The sequence below is a fragment of the Hydra viridissima genome, unplaced genomic scaffold (genome assembly GCF_058129835.1).
Source record: "Hydra viridissima isolate aposymbiotic clone 2 unplaced genomic scaffold, HvirCarnegie_v1 scaffold_4, whole genome shotgun sequence".
Lineage (NCBI taxonomy): Eukaryota > Metazoa > Cnidaria > Hydrozoa > Anthoathecata > Hydridae > Hydra > Hydra viridissima.
In genome coordinates, this window is record NW_028324303.1 from 16,193,737 (window position 1) to 16,211,945 (window position 18,209).

Consider the following 18,209-nt stretch of genomic DNA (forward strand, 5'->3'; position numbering starts at 1 on the left):
GAAATCCTACCAACATCTTGAAGGTAAATAGCATTCAAGTTCACATGAATATCATTTCAGGATCTAATGAAGATTGTTTACCATCTAATGTTATTTGTTCCTTTTTTCCTAATGTACCACCTGAATATATATTTAGAATTATTGATACTATATCAATTTTGGTTTTTCTTCAAGTCTTCCAAAATACGATCAATGGAATAGGTAAAACATTGACTGACCGAGATGAAGAAAGAAGATGAAAACTTGTTAAATTTTAGAGGAGAAAAAATCCCCATAAGAATGGACCTGTGTGAAGTGTCAATGCAAAATTTTTAAATCGCTGACAAACGCAATTGGTCATCATTTACACATTTTAAGAGCTTCGCTTCTAGAGATAATCATAGGACCAAGAAGATTAATCGCGCTTGGGTTCCTACAAGTGACAGAGGAATTTTCAAAACTTTACTTTAAACCACAAGGATCGAGTTCAGTTATTAATCTATTTATTGAATAATATAACAAAAATTTAATTGTGTACTTTAGTTTGATAATGTTAACTGCCATTATGCTTATAAAATTAAAATTTTGAGCTTTAAAAATTCAATAAAAACAGTGACGAAAGATGGTAATTCAGCAATTTATTTTTAAGCCAGGCTCATTTAAGGCTTTTGATAAAAGCATTCCAATGAAACGTATAAAGAAGGATTGATGAACAAAAGAAATTATCTCAGAAAAGACGAAAACATCTCCCCCACCGGTCTTCTAAATATACAATCAAGAACGCAAAAAAAAATTAAAGAACGCAAATGAGGCATTTCATTAGAAAGTGACAAGGCACGTAACCCACCATCTCAGATTTTCTTCATATTTCGTAAAAATGATCACCTACATCACATAGATTACCTTGTGAAATTTCAGCACTATAAAATGGGTTTTAGAGATATCGTTATTTCAAAATCACCTATTTTGGGGGATTTTTTTGTTCGGCGCTCATCTTGGTTTTTGCGTTATTGTTTTACTGTTTTACGTGTTATTGTTAAATCACACATGTGATCAAGATGAAAATTTGCAGCTGAATCGTTTGGAAGATGAGGAATCAGAATATGTTTATTTTTCATAGAAATAACAAAAAGTCTGATAGATGATTGCTTTTCTTGTATAAGTTTATCTATAAAACTGTAATAGACCAAGAAAAGAGGCCTGGTAACCGAGGTAGACCATTTATCTGTCAATTCTTTTTTCTGTTAGCAAAAACATGGTTTATAGAATGCTTTAGTGAGAAATTAAGATGTGCGTTTTTTGTGATTTTGTTGTTAAAAATTAGGAAAATCATGTGAAAAAAATGCTTAGAATGAAGTTATTTTGGATATGTGTTGATTATTCCTTTTTCTTAGTTAAGTTAGAAGTTCATCTTTTCCATAGAGAGGCTTTTGTAAAAATAAAAACTTATTAACAGCAGTTTTGACGTTTATTATTAGAACTATCAGCAATAAAATGTCATGGGATTCTACAACATCCAAAGATCCTTCTAGGCAAAAAAAACTAATGCAAGCTACTGAATAAATGTCAAAAAAGCTATCAGTTATCCTCAATGTTAACACAGCAAACCTGAGAAGTGATGTTATCAAAGTGCCCAATTTTGAATAACAGAAGAAAGCCAATGTTCTAGAATAGTTAATATTTTCAATGCAAAAAAAAATAAAAAACTGCAAACAGAAAGGAAAAGATTCAGGTTTTTACTTTTGTCCCTGATTCATGGCCTTTAAGTAAAGCAGCTGAAGTATTTAATACATCAAAGACAGCCATAGCTAAAGCAAGGATATCAGCACTTCCAGAAAAAACTAATATTGTTAAAACTAAGTCATATGAAAAGTAGAAAGCTGCTATTACAGTGATCAGTTCAGTCAAGATTTGCCAGGTAAAAAGCACTTTGTAAGTGTACCCAAAAATCAACATGTATCAAGATGATTATTTCTTTGCAATGCTAAGGAGTTATACAGGAGTTTAAACTTGAGCACCCCTTGTTCTAAAATAGCTTTTTCCTAATTTAAAGCCAAAATTGTGTATCTATGCTGGGAAAAAAGGAAACCATCATGGTATAAAGATTTTCGGATGCTACGTGAAAGGAATTTCTTTGTCACATTGCATGGATAATCACCAAAAGATGGCAATGGTGGGATTGTTAAAAGATTTCTTTCCAATGCTAGTCTTCAACTTCAAACTGACTTATTAATTCAGGATGCTGAAGAAATGTTAAATTTTTCTAAAGAGAGACACAGATGATTTACGAAAGGTTCGTTCTTTAAATTATTTCAGCCATAGAAGTAGTACACTATTAATAATGAATAAAATTCAAAAACATCTGAAGAAGTATTTTTTAACATCCAAACATATTTCTTTACTCAAATATTCCTGATTGTTTATAAAAATACTAAAAAAAAAACACATCTTACTTTTTTTTACAAAAAGGCTTTAAAATACGTATTTTAAAAAGATAAAGAAAAAATTGAGAAATATATGCTACCTTGGTTCCCAGGCCACCTTTCTTGATCTATTAAAATTTCCCAGATAGGCTATAGGTGAAATACAATCCCTGTTTTGATTTAGTTTGTTGTTTTTATGAAAAATAAAGATTATATCCTGATCCCTCATCTTCAAAAATGTTCAGGTGCAATATTTCAGCTTGATTACATGTTTGGTTTTGCTATAACATAAAAAAATAACACAAAAAACAAGATGGTCGCCGAGCAAAAAAGAAAGTCACCCGAATTACACTATTTTAAAATAATATCTCAAAATCCCATTTGATTACAGTGCTGGAGTTTCACTAGGTAATTAAAGTGATGTAGGTGACCATTTTGAAAACGTATGAAGAAAATCTGAGGTGGGTTAAATGCCTAGAACACTTGTCCCACTCTCTCACGGAATACCTTGAAAGTGGTTTTTTGTTTAATCCAATTGAATAGAATACCAATAAAATAGAGAGAAAAAAAAGAGGAAATTAAAACGTTCGTTTTAGTTTTGATTATTTTAGTTACGATGCTTTGGATATTAAATGTTAGGTTAATTTTTTTTTTTTTTAAATCTCGGGTATTAAAATCCATCCAATCAAAGCGAATGTTAACATTCATTGCAAAAAATACTTTCATTTTTAAATATTCACGATAACGAGTTGTGGTCTACTAAAATACAAAAAGAGAATGTAAGTTAGCAATAATAAGGTTTTTAATATTGTTTTTATAAGTTTCGTTTTTAAATAAATAATGGTGTGGCACATTTTGCATTCTCCTTCGCGGTAGTAATGGCTATGGTAACAAACTCGAACTTTAGAAAGCCATACGTTCTGATTATTTTTGTAATCCTCTGCTGCTTCGAAAACATTTTAATAGCAGGCCCGATATACGGTTATTCATCAATCTTGGAGATCTTCAAGAGAGTAAAATTCTATCATCATCTGTGCGGTTCAGCTAACGCAACTTCACTCAAGGGAATTTATACCGCAAAAACCTGCGAGAAGCAAGACCTGGCTTTAAACTCCGTTTTTATATTTGGGATATTTTTTCATTCTACCTTAAAGTTTCCGATTGGTTTTTGCGTAGATCGGTTTGGACCTCAACTCTGTCAATATGCCGGATGGTATGACTTCACATAACATTTTCTAAACTATTTTTAAAGTATTTCTTCGTAAATCAAAATGATTTGGATTGTTTTTTTTTTATTTTCAGCGTGTTCCTAATATTTTTTGGAATAAGTCTTGGACTCGCGTCTCCAGGTTAAAATTTCCTCTTTTTTAAAAAAACAATCAAGTCAATCACGTCTTACATTAAATCAAACAAAAATAATGTTTTTTATGTATTTTACTTGTTGCATACGCAAATGAATATTTATAAAACTTTTTAGGTCAAGAATTTCTGTTGTTTGTGGCGTTCTTTTTTCTTGCCGTTGCATGCTCAACTTTAATGCTTAGTGTATACAAGGTATTAAATTTGAAAAAGGTGCTAAATTTGAACAAATGGGATTTAAATATTAGAAACTTTTCTTCATTAAAAGCAAATTTACATTTTAATGGATTAGATATATATTAATAGAATTTTTCGTGCCTGAATTTTTTTAAAGTTTGCTTTTGTTAGGCTGTTAATGTGTTGTGTTGGAAATGGAAATCGGTGGGATTGTGCATGATCAGCGGTGCAGTTGATAGTTCTTCCGCTATTTTCCTGATTTTTCTGGTGAGTTTCTCTTTTTTTTCCTAAGTTTTTGTCTAAAGCAGTTTACGCATCCGTTACGTTCGAGTGTTTTGTCTCTTAAAGCACTTCAAGCGTGTCATTTTATTTTGTTTAGACTTCGTTTGAGTTGGGGTTGTCTTTGATGACGATTTCCATCAGCTACATTGTTTTCACGATTGGTTTTGTTTCCATTGTTACTCTGGTTTTCTTTCCAAGTAATGAAGATGTATTGATGATTATGAAGCAGGATTCACAAGAAGATTTAAATGATTGTTATCAGAGCAATTCTTGTGAGAATGTTGAAGAAATGTTATCGATTTGTAAACGGTCAGTGTGTAAACTAGTAACCATGACACTGGTGACGCATGTTCTTTTGTAATACTTTGGACTTATGTCACTCCTGAAGTTGATATATATATATATATATATATATATATATATATATATATATATATATATATATATATATATATATATATATATATATGTATGTATGTATGTATGTATGTATGTATGTATGTATGTATGTATGTATGTATGTATGTATGTATGTATGTATGTATGTATGTATGTATGTATGTATGTATGTATGTATGTATGTATGTATGTATGTATGTATGTATGTATGTATGTATGTATGTATGTATGTATGTATGTATGTATGTATGTATGTATGTATGTATGTATGTATGTATGTATGTATGTATGTACAGGGTGGCCCATAATTAGTGTCCCATCTTAAAAAAGCAATTCCTTGAAAACTAGGGATGGAAAACACATAAAACTTTTTGATAAACAATTTATTAACAATATCAAATAAAATTTAAAGATTTTTTTCGAAATGTCGACCATCGGCTTTCACACAAGCTTCAAGACGCTTTGGAAAGTCATCTACGGTGGCACGCAAGTAGGCGGGTGAAAGCGAATCCCATGCTTTTTGAAGCGCTTTCTTCAGAGAATCAATCGTTTTATGCGGTTTTTTGCACGCTTCAGCTTCCAGAACACTCCACACTGAGTAATCCATTGGATTGCAGTCGGGACTACTTGGAGGCCACTCATTGTGCTTGATGAAATTGGGGGTGTTTCGGCCGAGCCAATCTTGCACAATTTTGGCTTTGTGGGCTGGAGCACTATCCTGCATGAATGTCCAACAATGTCTACGAAGCTCCTTTTGACTCCATGGAAGTATTTCTTTGATCAAAACGTCATTCAGATAGTTTTGGGCTTTTACTTTAACGCCTTGTTGAACAAAAATCAATGGTGTCTTCTTGGTGGCACTGATACCCGCGAACACCATTACTGAAAGAGGATGTGCTGCCTTTTGTATTGTGATATTAGGCTTTGAGGAAGCGTAGACACGATCATTCTGCACATTGTGATGTTGTTGAACTGTAAAAATCTTCTCGTCTGTGAAAACGATGTTGAGATGAGCGTTGTTGGCGAAACGGGCGAGGAGATCCTTGCAGCGATCCTTGCGCTTCTGCTTTGATGCCTGAGACAAAAGCTGTGCATGATTTTTCTTGTAAGCTGTCAAATTTAGATAATTCTTCCAAGAGAACTTCGAGAAATTTGGAGCTGTTTGGCCATTTGTCGCATACTGCGTTCTGGGTTGCGGCGCACCCGTTCACGAACTTGCTTGATTTTTGCATCAGTCACCACGGAGCGCTTTCTTCCTTTGCGTGGACGATCTGACATTGTTCTCAATGCTTTGAAGCGTTGAATTGTTCTATAAACAAGCTTTCGCGGCACTTTGAGTCTAGTCTGGATGTCGCGTGCTGAAACTCCTTTCTCATGAAAATCAATAATACTTTGCCGATATGGTGATGGTCTTGTCATTGCTAAAAAAACAAGTAAAGTGAGTGAAGGCAGCAGTAAATAGATCAAAATATATAATAATATCAAAAACCAAAGCAAAATTAATAGTTTTCCATCCCTAGTTTTCAAGGAATTGCTTTTTTAAGATGGGACACTAATTATGGGCCACCCTGTATGTATGTATGTATGTATGTATGTATGTATGTATGTATGTATGTATGTATGTATGTATGTATGTATGTATGTATGTATGTATGTATGTATGTATGTATGTATGTATGTATGTATGTATGTATGTATGTATGTATGTATGTATGTATGTATGTATGTATGTATGTATGTATGTATGTATGTATGTATGTATGTATGTATGTATGTATGTATGTATGTATGTATGTATGTATGTATGTATGTATGTATGTATGTATGTATGTATGTATGTATGTATGTATGTATGTATGTATGTATGTATGTATGTATGTATGTATGTATGTATGTATGTATGTATGTATGTATGTATGTATGTATGTATGTATGTATGTATGTATGTATATAATAATGCTGACTGATCTAAAGTAATATATAAGATATTTATACGTATAGTTATTTGCTAAACAAAAGTCTCAAACCAACACAAGGTCATTGCAGTGACATAGTTATTCTAAGAAAAAGAAAGAAACCTCTCAGATGCGTTTTTTAATGTATCTCTCTTTAGTGCTTTATAACTATACCTTTTATTTATAAGTCAAACCATTTTTGTATTAGTCAAACAGCAAATGATTAACCAATATTTTCAAAGGAACTTATTTTAATAAACATTTGTAAAAACCTTAATTAGTGACTTACTGTTAAGCATTTCGTTTAACTAAATTGGTTGATGAACTTTTTAGTAACTACGACAGCAGGATAATTAACCCTGGATGCAGCGTTAGTTTTCTTGAATGCCACAAAAATCAAAAAGAAGTTCAAAAAGAAAAAAGCACTTTTCTTAAAAAAAAAAAAGACTTTAGTAAGTATTTTGTTTGTAAAAGTAAAGCACATGATTCGGTATAACTTTGCCCGTAATATCAAAGTCAATAATAGACATCGACGTTCTTTTTTTACGACTGTAGTGTTAACATATTTACAATATGATAATTATTTCAGGTAATTTTTCACTGAAAGATTGTTTGCTTTCTTGGAAGAATATTTTATCTGTGATGCTCTTCAGCCTGTTGCTATTGAAACTTGTTTACTTTGTCGGAAACCTGGATAAGTATTTGACAAACATTACAGACAATAACAAGAATGGTTTGTCTGTTGATTTTCTTTTACTCCTAAAATCCTAAAACAGGAGCCATCAAAATTCTTCTTTTGTTTTACAGTACTGGCTTATATAAAGTATTTTGGTTCCATTCAATTCATGGGCTTCATTTTGGCGCCAATATCAGCTTCAGTTCTTCGTCTATCAGAATCCAGTAGGACAGAAACTGCTGGTCAGCCCCCACTTAAAAAGTACATTCAAGGCGTTCAGGGTTGCATAGCTCCGTCAGTGATTTTGATTTTAACTGTGTTGATATTAGATGGTCTTCAGCTAGTGGAAGTCCTAGCATTGTGTGTAAGCATTTTTTCAAAACGGTTTTCCAATATATATTTAGAAAAAGTTAGCCACACAGAAAAGTAAAAAAGAATTATGTACAAATTTGTTCAGCTTTAACCAAAAGACTACCTGTTAATGCAAAAATTTTCTTCGAGAATTTTTAAGTTAAAAGCTGCGTAAAAAAACAAATGACTAAAAAATAAAACTTAAATTCTTCTTTTAAACCATATTTTTAAAATTTTTTTAATACGTAAGTGCTCACGATATCTGAAAAATGAAAATAGCTGTTAATAAATGCATTTCTTAAGTTTGATTTTTAATTTACTAAAGATGTGACGTCGATTTAACGGTTTTTCCTTTTTTTTCTTTTTACAATTGCATTTTTTATTCTATAATTGTTTATTAAAAAGAATAAAGACTTAACTAGAAACGAGAAGCAATATATGAGTTCTGTCACAATTTTCATTATTTAATAAGATGGATAATATAACTTAACTAAAGAAGGTTACAAGCATTGCATGCGCGTATTTGTAAAATCATTCGTTGCCTAATACCTAATTCTCGTAATTGTAGAAAAAGGTGAGAAAATGTTTTTGATGACCTCATAGATTTTATAAAACTTAAAATCTAAATAAAAAAAACTGCGAAAGAACTAAAAGCTGAATATATTTTCACTTGTTTTCATTTGCTTGACCTCCTGCAAAAAAAGTGACGTAAATCTTCTTTTTAGATTCCTATCTTCATCTTATGCTTATTTGGACTCAGCCTGCTCTTTTGTTATGTGTCAGTGTTTGTTTCTCTTGCGTAAGTTGCATTGTGTAGAGATAATACCAACGCTTTTAAAAGATTGAGTACTTTTTTAAAATAACAATTTCATATTAGGTTTCCTCCTCAGCATTACTGCTCAATTTTCGGTTTCACAATGCTAGCTTCCGGATTTGTTTTGCTATTACAATACCCTATCCTCTCACTGGAAAAAACTGTTTTTTTAGGGAATCAGTTTTGGGTAAGTTGCTCTTTTTATTAAGGCCTTAGATTTTATTTTCTGCTTATTATTATTGTTAAATGATTCATTTATTGTTTAGGTGAACGTTGTTTTTTTTTTTACATCTCTGGTACCTGTTATATTTCCTGTTTATCTCAAGTATCATTGCAATCAATTGGTAAAACTATTATAGCAGTCAACCAATTAAATCTCGCCCAGTAGTCATGTCAAAAATGTTTAAAACACCGAAACTTTGAAACGAAAAAAAAGCAAAACTACTTACATCATTACATAAATATATATGTAGGCATTTAATACCTTGTGTGGTTGTAGTGCTGGTAAAGAATTTATTTGTAGAGACTCTTTCAAAAATAAAAAAAAGTTAAATAAAAAAAAAAATAAACAATAAACAAGTCGTTCCTATAATCAATATTTCTAGCATATCTATTGCATATTTATGCCTTTTTTTGGTTGATATATACATATATTTTACAATATATGTAAACATTAACATAATATACTAGTGTTTCCTTTTTACATATATTAAAAAATTTGAAATTATTTATGAAAATTTAATCTATTTATGAAAAACTTATAATACAGGGTGAGGCAAAATTAATCCCCCATTTGGGTGCTTACAATTTTGTTTTTTTTCAAATATTATGTTTATTTAGCATTTAAATTTTTTGTTTGTCAATTTTCAAAAATAATATCAACTAAATGTCCGCCTTTGGCGGCTCTACGCAAATCAGCTCTTTTTAATGAGATTTTCATTACTTTTTTGAGTATTTCAACCGGTATGTTTTCTATTTCTTGTCGAATATTGTTTTTCAGTTGATCAAGAGTTTGTGGTTTATTCACGTTCACCTTTTTTTTAAAATAACCCCATGAAAAGAAGTCTGGAGCTGTTAAATTAGGTAATCTTGCAGGCCAATTCAAATCAACAAAACGAGAAATTAATAGAGAATAATAATAAATAATAAAAAAGGTGTTAAAATAATAAATAATTCAAAATCCGTGTTGTTTCTTTGGCTCTATGTGGTGTAGCACCGTCCTGTTGAAACCACATATTGTCCAGATTTTTTTCTTCCATTTGTGGCATTAAAAAGTCTCGGATCATTTGTCGATAACTATCACCAGTAACAGTTGTTGTTTATCCATTTTCGTCTTCAAAAAAATAAGGTCCAATGACATTTTTGGCATGAATAGCGCACCAAACTGTTATTTTTTGTGGATGCAATGATGTTTCATGAATGACTTGTGGGCTTTCAATTTCCCAGAATCGAGAACTTTGTTTATTGACATGGCTACTAAGATGAAAATGTGCTTCGTCACTCTATCATTTTTTGACTCAAATTATCAATTTCTCTCGCAAGATTCAAAATGGCATTACTGTACTTCAAACGCTGATTATGGTCTCTGGGCAATAGCTTTTGCACTAACTGGATTTTGTAAGGGAAAAGGTGTAAATCTTTTTTCAAAATTCGTCAAAGAGAGCGCTGAGAAATGTTTAGTTGTTGAGCACGTCTTCTTGTTGATGTTTTTGGTGACTCTGCAACACTTTCACGAACTCGAGCGATATTTTTTTTAAGAACGGTTGGTTCTTGGTCTTCCTGAATGGTGAGAGTCTAAAGTTGTTCCATACTGTTCAAATTGATTTGATTAAGCATGAGTTGTTTTTTATCAGGTGCTGATTGATTACGATGCCCTTTTCGATATACTCGTTGAGTTAACACAACTGACTTATTTTTTTGAATAAAGATAGTCATGATTTCTGCACGTTGTTGTGGATTGAATCGGTTCATAATTAATTTTGTGCTATTCTACTTTACAACTTTAAAAAAAGATAATGAAAGTTAATATCAAAATAAAAAACAACAGCTTTTTCAAATAGGGGAGCTAATTTTGCCTCACCCTGTATTTATTTATTTCTGGGAAGTGGGAGTGGGGTGGAGGAGCCACGGCTCCGTGAACTATCTCTCTAGCTCACAGAGCCGTGGCTCCTCCACCCCACTCGACTAGAAGTGGCACAAGGGAGGAGTGGGACAAGGTAATTTTCTTTATTCATTTATCGATGTATGAACTAATTAGTTTTTGATTTTTTGCTCATAGCAAGGAAAATGCATTTGATTTAACATAACAAACTTGCTGTGGAGAGTTGCCGTCCCACTTTTCATCACTCTCCCCTAAAAGTAATCAAAATTTCAACTTTTTAAATCCCATTATTTGCGTGGCTGTATTAAAAAAGTGTGACAATTACAACAGGTTTAACATTAAAATATCAACGAAAAAAATGACAGCGACACCAGAAGATACCGATAAAATAAATCGGAGTTTTTATCTTAGCGATAAATAATAGTAAAACATATCAAGATAAAAACAGATAGAAAGTTTAGGACAAAAGTTAGTTTGATGTTTGTAATAAGTGTAACATAACAAGGAATATTAAAAATCCTGAAGATTGGTGTAGCGAGCATTAGATTGGTGCAGCAAGCATTATGCTTATGGACGAACCTTTTTTAGTTAACGTGTTAGATTTTTTTAGTTGAACAAAAAGGGCTTCAAAAACATGTCGCGTTTTTTAGTTAAACGAAGGTTAACAACTTTATTTGTTAAACGACTTAACTTGGTTAAGTCATTTAATAAATAAAATTATTTTTATTTAAAATGTGGTTGTAACCTATCCCTTTCATGCAGTCTAAGTGAGTAATAATAAAATACAAGAGTTTATAAGAGCAAAACTTCAAAATTTCGAAAAACAGTTTTCTGCTAATTTTATTTACTTTCTTTCATTACTTGTTCTTAATTTTTTTTTAAGTCTTTTTAAATTATAGACCTTTTAATACTGTTAAAAAAATAAATTTTGTGCTTTGTATTCTCATTACTTGTAATAAGTAAATACATTTGAAGTGCCATGAAGTTTTTTTAAAAATTTTTAACCGTTCTTGCATACCTTTTTAGATAAGACTTCAACATCTTGTGCATTGGTACAATATAATAAAATGTTCTAATAAGAGAAAAGTGTTGAGTGGCGCTATTTATCCGACTCCAAATTCAAGGCATAGGTCTATCACTAGCAGAAAACGAAACAAAATATAATTCGATCGCGGATTGTTTACACAAAATCATATAAATGTTTTGAAGTTGTTGTTTTGCGGAGGAACAGCTGAAGTATTGTGTTGGTTACCGATTTATCCCTTCGATGTGATTAAAACAAGGCTACAAGCAGACGGGGTTATGGGGAAACGCAAGTATAAAAGCACGCTAAAAACATTTGCCAGTGTTTAGTTCTGTTTGAAATAATCGCAAAATATTGTTCCATAGAACTGGATACTTGCATCGAATCACGATTGGTAATGAAACGTGGATACATTACAATTGTTCTAAACACAAAAAGTCTGTGCAAAAGAGGTGATATTTCCTCATTGAAATCAGATCGTCTTGGTTGTACGTGTCATGCTTTCAACTAGAGCATTGCTTATAAATTCATTCATAGCGCATGAATTCAGCGCATGAATTTCACTTAGCGCATGAGTTTTACTAAGATTTGTGTATTATAATGGAAATAAAGCCATTTTGCTTTTTCATGATGCAGCTTAGTTCATTATAATCCTCTACATAAACACAATCAATCTACAATATAATCGCCTTTTTTTTTATCAACAAAAATTTATAAGGCAAGGAATGGATCCCATCCTTGTAGAAGCTGCCTGGTTGCACTTCGAAGAATTTACGAATGTTGGCTTTGAGTTGGCAAACATCATTGAAGCTCTTTTCTGACATGTGAAATTGTAAAGCAAAGAAAAGCTGATAGTTGCTTGGAACAATATGTCTTTTCTGTTGTTGTTGTTTCTACCTGTGGCTTTCCAGTTGTTGATAGTAATAGTCAGCCATTATTGTGGGTTTCGAGGAAAGAAGCTCGAAATGCGCAATGTATGCCCCACCACACTGACCCTTTCGTGTGTGGTTTACATAAAGTACTCACTTCTCATTACCAGCGATTAAGTGATATTACCAGTCAAAACATCACTTTTTGGAGAGCAAGAATGGCCTTGTCATGTTGTGTTAGACTGTGGGGAATCCGAATCTCCGACTTTAGAACTATTCTCAATATATTAAGACAGTGCAGCACTGATGTGTGAAAACAGCGGATTGTAGAGGCAAACAGCAGATTGCAGTGGCTACTGAGTCTTGAATAATCCTCCAACAACATGAGCACTGATTTAAAATCAACATCAGTTGGAGGACCAGACCTCGGACAATCCTCGAGTTGGAGGTCATTGAAGCGAAAACGTAAAAATCAGTCCGTTTGGTTATACTGCTGTGGCCTAGGGCTTGGTATGTGCTACGTTTGGCCTCACTGGCGGAATGACCGAGCTGGATTTTATACAAGAATCATTGTCGAATATGGGTTTTCTGATCTGACATTTTATTTTATGTAAATCGCCTGTACTCGCATATATAATTGCGAGGAAGTTTCTAGAAAATAATTTATCATTGATGCATTAAAACAAAAATGCTAGAACATTCTAGAAAATCATAGAGCTCCCCATGTTCCTTTTAGATCCATTTTTTTTGGCGCAAGTGCGAAAGAACTTAACTTCTAACCAATAAAATTCTTGTGCCATTTTCTTTATTTTAGCAAAACAATTTTATTGACTTCTATAGAGTAAATTTGATAAATTCAAGCAAAAGATCGTTAAACTAATGTAAAAGTGTTGAAAATGTAAAATTGTTGAAAATGTAAAATTGTTGAAAATGTAAAAGTGTTGAAAATGTAAAGGTGTTGAAAGTAATGTAAAAGCGTTGAAGACGACTTTTTTTCATTTTTTTTGGGGGTATGTGTGTGTGTGTGTGGGGGGGGGGGGGGGAGATGGAGGGGAGGGCAGATATGGGCATAGAAATGGCTTCTTTTTAGGGTTTGCTGCAACGGGAAAATTTCAACAGTGCGGTTTAAAGGATGATTTTTATTTTTTCTTCCCAATTATTTTACATTGTATTGCTAAATGACAACATGTCAGCTTTAAAAAAACTTATAAAAGTTGCAAAAGTTACAACTTTTTTTTCGATATCAAATTTTAACTTGCGTTTTCAAAGTTATTTTGGATTTACTGTAAACAGCTAGCGCAGAAATTTTGCGGACATCTACTTTAACTTTCGTTCTTTTAAAAAATTTAGAATAAGGGGGCTACAAAACTACAAATCTTAATTTTTAAGTTTTATTTATATATAGCTATCTGCTCTTTGTTCTTAAGTACCATTTCAATACGAAGTTCCAACAAAACAAAACAGCTAAAAATACAAAATCTGTAAAAAATTACATTTTAATACAAAAGGCTTGGACAAAACTAAATTACAGTAAAAAAATCTATTTCTTACATAAAAAGCTAAAAAAAAAAAAAAAAAAGAGAAAATAATTATAAAAATATACATGTATTTAAAGTAAATGGTTATATTGATTCGATTGATCATGATGCACATGGTAAGTTCCAACAAATTTCTTAAGATAAGTTAAATAGCAAAATAACTGCGGGTTTGATTGATTTTACCCACTTTTCTACATATTCTTAACAATAATAAACGTTTTTATTATAATAATGGGAGAAAATGTTTACAAAAAAAGTTGCTTACAAAAAGTCCTAATTAAGTTTTTTATTATGTTAAACACAACTTTCTTACAAAAGCTTCCAGTTAATTGCTCTTCGAGTTTTTGTTTTTTTTGAATTATAAAATTTATGTAAAGCAATATAAATTACAAACTAATTAATAATCTTTCTGAGGACTCTGAGAGGCTAATGTTTTTAAAGGGATGGCTAAGTTTTATAACTATCAATGATAGATGAATACTTAACTAAGATCTGTTTTATTTTATTTAACTTCAAAAATTATATTGTTAGAAATAAATGTAGTTTTTTAAAATGTGTTGCAACCAGAATTGATAAACGGCAGCAATCTTCTCGCCTCCACGTTTCATCCGCAGCTGTTGGCGGCCGCCTCCCAAAATTTCTTTTGCCCGCAAAATGCTCTGGCTTTTACCTCCAGTTGCTTCCGCCTCCCAATTGAAGACCGCCGTTATAACTTTTTTTGAAGGCAAAATATTTTGGAGGCGCTGCCAATTGAGAATATTATTTAAAAATGCATTTCTTCTAAAAAAAACATCAAATTTTATAATTAAAATATTTTAAGAAAATATCTGAAGTGGTAAAAATTTTTCTGGAAGTTATAAAATTCTCAGTTTGAAAATTACCTTAAATATAATTTTCGTGTGTTTGTTTGCACTAAATAATGGCACTTTACAAATGTTTTATTTTGATTTTTTGATCCACATTTTAAGTGCGAAATGTATTTAAAGTTAAAAGAAATATGGTTTTATTTTTTAGTTAAGTTGGTTTAGATATTTAAAAATAGCTTTTTACTATAAATTGAGCGAAATTATGTACAAAACGAAATTATCTTATATACTCTAACTTTATAAGTATATTATATGTAAGTTAAATAACCATAATTATTTTAAACTTGGAATTTTTTAGCATTCACTTAATGAAATTTTATTGAACTTATATATAACATGTATCGCATACATGTATGAGTTATATATGTGAATATTGTAAGTTAAATATGCATAATTGTTTAAAAATATTTTTTAGTATTTAAAGAAATGTGTGAAGATGAAGAGGTTATACTTAAATGTTCTCCACTTGATAAATATTTAAAAGATGTTATGGATGCACCGTTTCTAAGTTATGAAAAAGATTCAAGCATAATTGTAGAACCTTCAAAAAATGACTGTGTTCCGACTTTAAGAGACTTATTACATAAATCTGACATTTTGCCACCACCATTTATAGTAGATTGTTGTTTAATGATTTTGAATTCAGGACTCTTGTTAGAGGATGATGAAAAACTAATTTTCGAATTAAAAGAAAAGTTAACTTCCATAAAAAATTTGCATCCTAAACACAAACAAATGAATAATGATGCATTGCATAAACTATCCTATTTTGTTTGTATATTAAGTATACTTATACCCTTATTCTTACAAAGAGCACTTTTATTCATTTTTTTAGTTCCTTTTTTTGTCATTCTGGTTCTTTCGTTTCGTAGACTTTCATATAAAAGTAAAATAAAACAGTTTACTGATGCTGTTTCAGAGTTTTGTAAAGTGTTAAATGAGTTTAACCTTCTTTTGGATAAATGTATTGTTCATATAAAAGAAGTTGAAGTTATCTACCATGGAATACCTAATTTAAAATCAAGTGGATTGATAGGGCTGACAATAAACAGAACTAAATGCAGTCAACTTCGAAAATCTTTAGTTAGAGCCCTAAGTAGTAATTTTCATAAATGTAGAAATTTACAAAAAATTTTTTTGAAAGGAAACAATATATCAAATAAATTTGATGTGAAGGAAGAGTTTATAGCTTTAATTTCATTAAATTTTTTTTCTGAAATACTTAATTTAGAAGAAAATCATGTGGCTGACTTAAAAGAAATTAAGCAATTAGTTTGCTTATATCGTCTGCAATTGAGCGAGTTAGTTTATAAAATTGCTAATGAAGTTTATTCTCTTGAGTTTAATAAATGTTTTGGAATTATTGATCATGCTAAAAATATAACTCTTTCAGTGAAAGAATGTACTCAAGAAGTTCAATACCTTTTAGATTTGTCTATTAAAAACATTTTTGAAAAGAAAGAAACTATTTTATCCAAAGCCATCCAAAAAGAAGAGAGTACTAACGCTTTATTTCATTCATCTGAAGTTAATTTGTTGAGTGCCTTACACTGCATTGAAAAAATGAAAAACATATTTCAAGTTACATCTTTTTCTGAAACTGATGACAGATTAGAACAGCTCTCAGGTATTTTTTTGCAATTTAATCTAGCTTTAGAGAATGCTAAGTCTCTTATTGAAAACGTTGAAAATAGTTTTAAACCCAAACAAGTTACAAGCTCTGTTGTATTGTCTGAAAAATGGTCTCAAAATCAAAGTAGTGACAATATAGTACTGTTTCAAAAATTTGAAGGACAAGGTGACATACTTTATGAAGGACAAAGTGAAAAAGTAGTTCCTAATAGATCTGACTTAGAAAATGAAGAAGACTTGGAAAGTTTAATTAGGGTTAAAAAAGAAAGTAGAAATTTGATGAGAGAGTTAAAGTGTATTCTGGCTGTTAAAGAAAAACCAGAGGGTCTTGTTTCGTTTCCTCTTTCTAAACCTTCAGAAATGAAAAAAGAGACTGAGGAGGAATACAGTGTTAAGTCTGATGACATAAGCTCTAAGCATAGACCTGCATATTCATTTGACTGCAATGATTACATCAAACCAGAATTTCAATTTTTGTTGCCAGTTTCCAGTTTTAATGCTGAAGACATTTACGGAGACCTTGAAGATGGGAATAATGACTCTACTCTCTAGATGAATTCAATATCATTATCAAAGTATTTATATAAAACCTTTCACAATTGTTTTTAAAAATTTTGTATTTTATAAACTTTTGGATGATAATGTTAGGTCATCCACAGTGTATTAAGTAATAATATTTTGTAATTATATATTACTCAAAGTCTTAAAGTTAAGTTGCAATGCATTTTTTTATGTTTATCTTTAGGTGCAATTGCATTTTTTTGGATTTATTAAAATTATTTAAGGAAGGTCTTCTTTGTAAATTCCAGCATATCTTTTTATTTTTATAGATTTACTAAAATAATGGATCGCAAGAAAGCAATAGCAGTTCGTGATACTCTAGATACTCTAATGGAGATATCTAATCTCCTCAATACTGGTTTAGATGTGGAGACACTAGCAACTTGTGTGAAGCTTTGTGAGGCTGGAGTGCATCCAGAAGCCCTTGCTGCTGTCTTGAAAGAGTTAAGAAGAGAATCTGCTGCTCTGCAGAATTCCAATTCATAATAATTTTTCTATAGTTTAATGGGTGGTCTTTGATTATTTACTTAAAAATGTGGGTTTTGAATTTACAATCAATTTTACAAGGACGTTTTGGTTTAAAAAGTTAAAATTATTTTGTAAAAGTTGCTTTTTGTTTTCATTAAAAAAAAAAAAAAACCAACAACAACAACAACCTATTAAAAGCATTGAAAAATTTACTGTAAAACCTACAATTAAATCTTTTTGTATATTATTTACAAAAAAAACTGATTGTGTTTCCTTGTTTGTTTAACTGATATCTATTAGGTTAATCTGTTGCTGGCTTTATTTATAGAGAGGACTCCGAAAAGATTAGATTTAAATGTTAGATCCAGCGCCATGCAAGCCTACAGGTGCCTCCATCTTCAAATGACAGCTGAAGTCCCCCCCCCCCTCCTATAAATGTTTTTCTTTAGATTTCCACTCTCTCCCCAAATTGTTTCCGCTCAAATTTCTTTTTAAATGTTGACTTTTAATTGCCCTATGGTTTGTTTACACACATTTTTTCAAATACCCCCATAGAAAAAAATCGGGAGTGATTAAATATGGCAAACACAATATGGGTTCGCTAAAAATATTCCGTAATAGGATCGTTTTTTCCCTTAATGCATGAGTTATAGTTAGGCTAGTTTTCCCTTAATGATAGATATAGTTAGGCTAGTTGTGGAAAGTGACCTCTTTTGGGTCACTTTCCGCAACTAG

At 31.2% G+C, this 18,209-nt stretch overlaps 2 protein-coding genes across 2 annotated transcripts; both read left to right on the forward strand.

The window, feature by feature from the left end:
* The first annotated feature begins 68 nt into the window (after window positions 1–68).
* Window positions 69–8,991, forward strand: LOC149890135 (equilibrative nucleobase transporter 1-like). The gene is made up of 11 exons (XM_090084824.1): window positions 69–3,615; window positions 3,705–3,751; window positions 3,880–3,956; window positions 4,110–4,205; window positions 4,318–4,529; window positions 6,908–7,026; window positions 7,164–7,307; window positions 7,382–7,614; window positions 8,327–8,400; window positions 8,479–8,602; window positions 8,682–8,991. Exons 1-11 carry the CDS (start codon window positions 3,281–3,283, stop codon window positions 8,772–8,774), a joined length of 1,554 nt encoding a protein of 517 aa, XP_089940950.1. The 5' UTR covers window positions 69–3,280; the 3' UTR covers window positions 8,775–8,991.
* Window positions 8,992–17,086: 8,095 nt separating this feature from the next.
* LOC145183562 (mitotic-spindle organizing protein 1-like) lies at window positions 17,087–17,611 on the forward strand. The gene is made up of 2 exons (XM_090085227.1): window positions 17,087–17,112; window positions 17,231–17,611. Exons 1-2 carry the CDS (start codon window positions 17,087–17,089, stop codon window positions 17,490–17,492), a joined length of 288 nt encoding a protein of 95 aa, XP_089941353.1. The 3' UTR covers window positions 17,493–17,611.
* The last annotated feature ends 598 nt before the right edge of the window (window positions 17,612–18,209 follow it).